Consider the following 8,348-nt stretch of genomic DNA (forward strand, 5'->3'; position numbering starts at 1 on the left):
ACAACCAATAACCGATGATTAATAAATTAATGTTGTTAAACAAAACAAACTTTCATACTATCATATAATACATGGAGCGGGACACCTCATACAGCAAACATTCCGCTGAGGTAAGGTGAAATGGATACTCCAGCAATCCTCATGCCCATTGTCGTTGGCGGTGCATTTTCGTCTAATGTTTGTTTCAAAATGAACGTGCATCGTGTTTAATTAATACAGGTATCGAAAACAAGTTCACCGAGACAGCAGTCAACACCGAGTATTATTACAAATTAAGTGGCCAGAAACAGACTTCTTTTTTTAAATTACAAAATGTTCTAATTTACCTTGCAACTCTGTATATAAGAAAAGGTCAACTGAGATATTCGTGGTAAACAAACATGAAACAGATGCAGAAAGGATGAACGCTGGCTCTCGCCCGCTATGTATACACGCGTAAATACAGCTCGAGTGTTTAACCCGAATTCCGGCGCACTGGAGGTGAAAACTATTCGAGAACCAGTTATTATAATATAACGGCTCTTACAAGCATGAGAACAAACAGAAGAAGTTGAGCATATTATATACAAACAAGAATCATTGCTAAAGTTATAAGTTAGGAACTGCGCAGAGGATAATACTGTTTGAAAAGTTTTCACCCTTTATTGACAGGATAATATTAAAGTATTCGTTCAATGTGATTTTGAAGTTGTTATTTTGCTTTCGCTGACACACAATTACGAGAAGACATTGCTGGATGCAAAAGAACAACAAACAAAGAAACCAAGATAAACAGTCTGTTACAGGACAAGAACGATATATCCGCTGTTGCCAAATATCATCAAAGCAATATATGTTGACAGTGTTACCGATAACACGACTGAAAACATTCTGGTAATTTCTGGAAACTGATTTGTTGAGAAATCTTCGCAGTATATAAGATTTTTTGGACAGTAAAGTTTTCATATATCTTTTTTGTGAAGTAAAACGAAAGAAGAGTTTTTGAAAATGACACAGATAGAACTTCCATATTTGACCGAAGGCTACCTGGGTAAACAGGCAAAGTTTGACTCTTACGGGCTTACTACCGTCTCCCACCCCGACCCAGTGGTTATGATGGACACAGACAGGGTGGAAATTGTCATCGGAGCTCCATCCAAAACGAGAATGACGTCAAAGTTGATCTCCATGGAGAGGAAGAAGGAGATGAACGAATACCACCTTGTGATGAGGGCTGGTCTAAACTTTTGCTTCCTCGTCCATCCCCCTACAGCAGGTTTCTACAAACTGCAGCTGTACGCCCTGCCTCCAGACGAGGCTGGACCACAGATGCAAGGTGTCATCAACTATCTCATCCACTGTCCCGGGTTAGCTGCCGATGTCCAGCCATTCCCAAAGGTCTACCCACTTTGGAAAGAAGGATGTTATCTGTACGAACCACTCTTCTTGACGAAAGGTATCAGGGATGTGGGTGTGAAGTTTAGCTATTTCATTCCAAAGGCCAGAGATGTGCAGATAAAGGTGGACAATGACTGGAATAAACTGGAGGCGGTGAAACCAGATGTTTATGAAGGGTTCGTGGATTTCACCCAGGGTTATCCCAGTGGAACAAAGGTGAAGCTAAACGTCAAGTTTGGTGGAAATAAATTCGACACGCTGATGGAATATACAATTTGAAAGTTTGATTAAATATAACGGATATTGCCCATAACAAAAATAATGGTAAATTAAGACATATGGCGATATAACGGTGGGTACTACATGTATATACAATTAAAAACAGAAAAGCAATAGTAATTTGAGAGAAAAAGACACTGGTGTTGAATATGGTCATCACGTTTTACAGTATAACCTTTTGCAGCTGAGGGACGGGACATAACCCAGTGGTAAAGCGCTCGCCTGATGCGCGGCCAGTCTGGAATCAATACCCGATATGTGTGTGTGTGCGCCTTCCTACGCCACTGTTAATAGCATCAACAAGCAGATTTGTTTGTTTAACTTTTGCACACGTGGAAACGTGCTTTATTCATGTAACAATCTGTTTTCTTTGTGTATATTCTAATGTTAATTTGTTAAATTTTAGACTTTATTTTAATTTTGTTTGGATGTCAAACTGGACATAAGGAATTGGATATAAAAACTTTTCCATTTAAAGACTGTTTTTCATGGTGTTTAATTATGTTTTTTATATAGTATTCTTATGGCCAAAGTTAACATCATCTGTTAAGTAAAAAATGTATATATTACATTAAATATAATTAAACTTAAAAACTAAAATTTACTCTTTTGCTACATATATCTTAATATAAAATATTTCAGTCTATATCTTTAAAATAGCGTACCTACCCTAATTATTGTGCCTTAAAAAAGCGGAAAAACGATTTGAGCCTACCTACCCTAATTTTTCTGGCTTATGTAATCGGAATCACACATATTATTCTGTTTTGGCTAAAGCAAGCAAAAATGCCATTTTTGACCGATATAACAGATCCGTCGGTCATGCTAAGTTCGTTTTTAAAAAATAATTATGGAAAAGTTATAGATTTTTACATTACATTAGTAATTATGTAATCATCGAAGTAGAAATGTACTTATTTTAATTACCTATTTTTAATATTAAGTGTAGTAAATATCAAACTAGATCATTTATACGCACGTAAAATCGTTTGTGCGTGTCTATATATAAATGTGGAACCTTCAACTAAAACATCACAAGTACCGCACATTTTATCACCACATTTACTGACTGACTTGTGCGAGTTGGAACTGAACACAAAGGGACATAATATTTATTTGAGGTTCTTAGGCTGTCTAGTAATTAACGTTTTGATAGGCAACTTTTCATTTTTGGGCGAGATGATCAACATGCTTTAGTGGTGTCGTTAAACAAAACAAACTTTAACTTCAACTTTTCATTTTTGAACTTTGCTGTAGTAGAGGCATACGAGACTGCAAATGGACAGTTTTTAGTGTTGTTAGGATTATATGTAGTTACACGGGTAAGCGTTTCCTGTTTGTTGCTAGCTCTATAAGTATAACTCTTAATTCTTCTATAGAAAGAGGTTCGGCCCTTTCAAATCAGTTAGAAATGAGACCACTGGGATATCCCAGTCTCTGTAAAAGAAACTTTTAATTCTGATAATCGTTTTGTTCTTCTGCCAGGGTCGGTATCAATAGCACGTCTACGTCTTGCCACAGTGCATGGGTTATTCAGTTTAGTATGTCGTGGGTGGCAAGAGTTAAACTGAAGATACTGGTGGGTATCAGATGATTTATAATACATATTTGTAATTAATGTATTGCCTTCCTTTGTAATCTCAATATCTAAAATTGATATTTGATCATGATAAATTTCCATAGTGAGTTATATTGATGGTGAAGACTATTGAGAATACAATGGAATTTGTTTTTATTGAATCTTCATCTTTCAACCATATTAAGAAACAATCATCAATATAACGTTTCCAGTTAGATTTAATATAAATGGCCAATTCATTGTTAAACTGGTAATTTAATTGACGAAACGTTGATATTTTAAACTTGTTGTTTTAAAGAGAGACTATACTTTTATTAAACTGGTAATCAATCTGTTAAAAAGTAGTTCTTCCAAGTAAGCAATCTCAATAGTTGCATACGTAGAACTGACTTTTGATGTCATGGCACAACCTTTAATTTGACGAAAGTGTTTATCATTAAAACAAAATCTATTATTGTCCAAGGTAATATTAGTATATAAACCTACTATGTCAAAAGTGGCGAGAAATGTATCATTTTGAATATGATTTGGTAAATGTATTAAGAAATCTATGTCATCTCGTACATAACTAGGTACGGACGTGACTATTGGTTTAAGAATAATATCTAGGAAATTATTAAATCTTTGTGTAGGGCTTCTGGGACCACCTACAATGGGTTTGAAAGAAACATCAGATGGTTCTTCCGTTTTAATATACTCACTATTTTGTTTTATTACTTCTTGAATCAGAAAAAAAAAATATTGTGATTCCATTTCATGTAGGTCGTTTGCATATTTTTTGTTAGCTTCTGTAATCTTTTCATGATATCCCTATTATTAATATCACTTTATTTGTAAAAGTTACTATTGTCAAACATTCTTGTATCTTTGTTTCATAATATAATGTATTCATTATAACAATAGCACCGCCTTCATCTGCTTCTTTAATAATTATTCATTTATCATTTGGAGACTCCTAAGTCCTTGTCGTTCATTCTTTGAAAGATTATCTTTAACTTTATAATTATTGTATAAAGGCATAGATTCTACAGAGTTAATGGAATCTTCTAAACAATTATAGCTGTTTTGCGGATGTAAAGTGGCTTATATGTGAAATAAAGGCCTGGTGTTATTTAAATTATCTGTATTATCATCTTCAGAATAAAAAATACTGCAATATGTATGAAAAACCATGTCCCATAAATATGCATACTACACCTGCCTAAAGTATTAACTGAATATACAGACATTGACATTCTAAACAAGAAAATATATTTAATTTATAAGTTTAATCGTAGAAATATTTTATTAGTCAGAAACATCTTACAATGCAGCAAACTCAGGAATGTCCCTTTAATGTATAGCATTGTCCAGCATCATGAAAACGAGAAACAAACTGCAAAGCATAATTACTATTGAAACAATAATAGAAAAATGTTCTTGCCGACCTTGAGCGACAGCGCAGCAGTAACAACGCTATCTGCAGTAACTACATTTAGCGTTGCAGTTGCTGCCGCTATCTGTTATAAAAATTACAAAATGTTGTAGCCTTGATGCAGATAATATATCGCGATCTGTAGTACTGCAGTTAGCGTTTTGAGGGATTTTTGTTTTCACACACACACACACACACACACACACACCTGTGTGTATCAGTGCGTTTGTGCGCGCGCGCGTTTGTGTGTTTGCACACACACGTGTGTGTATCAGTGCCTGTGTTTGTGTGTGTACGTATGTTTTTGTATGCCTATATATGCGTGCATATATGTATAAGTACGTGCGCGCACACACACACTCACTGACGCTCGTCTTCTCTCCCCCCCTTGTCGCCCTCCCTCCCCCCCTCTCTCTCTCTCTCTCTCTCTCTCTCTCTCTCTCTCTCTCTCTCTCTCTCTCTCTCTCTCTCTCTTTCTCTCTCTGTCAAGAAAATTGTACAAATGTACAATTGGAGCTGTCCACACAAACCTCTCTAACTCCATTGCAATAGAATCTCTACGTCCCCCCCCCCCCCCTCCACCACCTGTGTTTTCAAGATAAAGATAATAAAGATGTTGCTTTGATGATCATTCCTTTGCTCTTGTTCGTAAATACATGTTTGTTTGTTTTTAAAGATAGTTACATATGCACCTCCTACAGTGCAATGACCAGCGCAAACGAACCCCACCCAATGTTGCTGTTGTCGGCGATATCAAACGAGATAACTCCCTGAAGACCGCCATTGATCGGACCAACTGGACTACCATGTGTATGTGTGTGTATGTTTTGTGTGTGCGTGTGCGTGTGCGCATGTGTGTGTTCTCTCTCTCTCTCTCTCTCTCTCTCTCTCTCTCTCTCTCTCTCTCTCTCTCTCTCTCTCTCTCTCTCTCTCTCTCTGACTCTCTCTCTCTCGAGCTGTGTGTGTGTGTGTGTTAACCATGTTAAAATCAATTTATGTTTTTAAATTTGATTACATAAAACCAGTTTATACTTATCAATTATTGACCGTCATTGAGGGCAATATCATGTTTTATTACCCTCCTGGTGAAGATATAGCGGTGTCGTACAAATTTCGTACGCACCGCCAGGTGCGTATTACAAACTGTATTTTGATTTGTCAACAGGGAACAGAGTCAATTTCGATTGGTTGGACAGCGACCTTATTAGCATAACGGGACTATTTTTTTCATTCATAATTAATGTCCAGGTCAGTAACATCCACAACTTTTACTACAAATGTCATTCATTAAAAGTCGATGTAAACTGGACCGCGCGAGAAATATTTTTAAATAAAAAATAAAAATAAAAGAATGAATAGAACAATAATTAAACATATTCATTTTATTTATTATGTGGTCTACAAATTATTATTGTCAGTTGTGATTTGTGAATTCATCATTATTAAGATCTACGACAGTCACTTTTTGGACCCTTGTTTTGGCTTCGTACACAATAAATGAAACATATCCAACGTTAATTTTTTCATATGATATATTTGACAAAAGGTAGTTTTTTATTTTTTAAAACTTAAACTTAATATTTTTTGTAGAATTGTGAAAAAGTAAAATATACCGACCTGTAAACAGCGTTGTTTGCTTGTGTAGAAATTTAACAGGGGTCAAGGTTAGTAGACCAGTTTTTATTTTAATGTGGCGATGCATTGTAATAATATAGCTAATTTTGAATTTGAATGACGTCAGAATTCCAATGACGTCACTTTGCACCTCCTTACAATAACCACAAACTGGGTACATGACGTTTCCGTTTTAAGAATGCTGGAAAAAATCCAATGCAAAATTCCTATTGATTTTTGTTTGTTTTTCGAACATTACTGAAGCACCTGAATGTGTTTGAAGAACATTCTGTGATTGAAAAATTGTACCTTTTACGAAATATGGATTTCAAGTGAATTTACGGTAAGATATGCTATATTTATTGTGTACAAAGAAAGCCAAAACAAGGGCGCGAAAAGTGACTGTCGTGGACCTTAAAGTTATAACTAGTTTTCCCGTGAACTCAGCTGCTTTTGCAAGCTACACGTTTTTAACTGCAAAAACACTTGTTATTCTCTTATTGGTTGGATTTTTTGTCAACAAATTGTTATTGTCAGTTGTGATTTGTGAATTCATCATTATTAGCATAACCAGTGGGGTAACGGGAACATTTCTTTCTTGGGGGCGTTTTGTTAAAATATGGAATTATGCATTAGTTTTACCCATTTTTCACCCAATATGAAAATAAACATATATTGATGCATGTACCTTACAGCTTTCTTTAAATTAAAAAATGAAACCCGATGGAAATTTATGGGGAAGTACGACTACACCACTCCCCTGAAAACGTCACTGAGAAGTAGCGGAAGTACAACGAACTATTTCTCAATGCGGCGGTACGTAGTCGTGCACCGGCTAGTTATGCAAATCAACATCCGGTCTTGAAATAGGCTACAAAATTGATTGATTGATTTATTTATTTTTCATAATTTGCGTGATTTAAAGGAGGGTAATAAATAAAATACCACACTCGTTTTCGTTCGGTCAGATACGTTTGGGAAGTTCACTCGTTTCGTAAAATGATATCTAGCGAAAACTCGTATAGTATTCTATATTTATTACCCCAGTGGTCACTCATAACAGGGAAAATATTTTCCATATTTTCTCAGTGAGAAATATTCTGCATTGGTCTAACGAACAATACTATTGGACAATTTGACGCTTACAAACCAATGGCCTTGTCGGTACTAAATATGACGTCATCACGATTTGGCAAACACAAAATGACGTCATGTACTTTAAAGTGTTTGCGTTTACGTCTCTCTGTTTTTGGTGTTAAATTTATAACAAAATGTCATTTTAATGCAATTCTTTATAGATTTTGTAGCAGAATAAAGAAAACTTTTGTTTTTGAAAATTATCTATGGACGTGATTAAATTACAAAGTTATAGCAATTCTCAGGACACTGCGTAAAGTGGTTTACATCGTTGCTATACAGATTGGCCTTCGTGCATGTGCGTCGAAAATAAAGGCTTTTAGAGAAAAAAATAGCTGAGGTAATAAATAGAATAACAAACTCGATACCAGTTTTTATTAAATTTATGTCCCTCTTGAAATAATTTTCATTTGTCACTCGCTAAAGCTCGTTTATTATCCTCTATTTATGGACCAATTTCTTCGGTCCATAAAACATGATATTGCCCGAAATGTGGTCAATAATTGTTTTATTACATAATCTCATCCATGAGACTCGTACATTCCTGCTTTGTTTATCAGAATGGAAATACGCCAACGCTTATAATTTCTCGCAATGCGTTAAAACTGATGGGATTTAGTGACGTCACGTAATCCTATGACGTTGTATGACACGCAGAGGAATGCGGAAATAAACAGTTGAAACATTACCAAGACAAAAAATTAAATTCGAGACATTATAACCAGCAAGAGCGCCAAAATCATATTAATAGCAAAATAAAAAAGAAAATGTGATAAATCTGAACAAACATTTATACTAACAGTTACCGATTACCTTCAAATGCATTTTTTATTTGTAACATAACATCCTGATAGTGCCGATTCCAACTGCATTTTGATGTATCATGTACGTTTCTAAATCTGCGATATATTCTATACACAATTTGACGATTACTGACCTTGTTTTTGT

The 8,348-nt window shown here is 35.2% G+C and overlaps 1 protein-coding gene across 1 annotated transcript; it reads left to right on the forward strand.

Annotated features, from left to right (window-relative positions):
• The first annotated feature begins 257 nt into the window (after positions 1 to 257).
• LOC121378997 lies at positions 258 to 4,352 on the forward strand. Its single transcript, XM_041507429.1, has one exon. It carries the CDS (start codon positions 988 to 990, stop codon positions 1,654 to 1,656), a length of 669 nt encoding a protein of 222 aa, XP_041363363.1. The 5' UTR covers positions 258 to 987; the 3' UTR covers positions 1,657 to 4,352.
• Positions 4,353 to 8,348: the final 3,996 nt, after the last annotated feature.

This window comes from Gigantopelta aegis, chromosome 8 (assembly GCF_016097555.1).
Source record: "Gigantopelta aegis isolate Gae_Host chromosome 8, Gae_host_genome, whole genome shotgun sequence".
Taxonomy (NCBI): domain Eukaryota; kingdom Metazoa; phylum Mollusca; class Gastropoda; order Neomphalida; family Peltospiridae; genus Gigantopelta; species Gigantopelta aegis.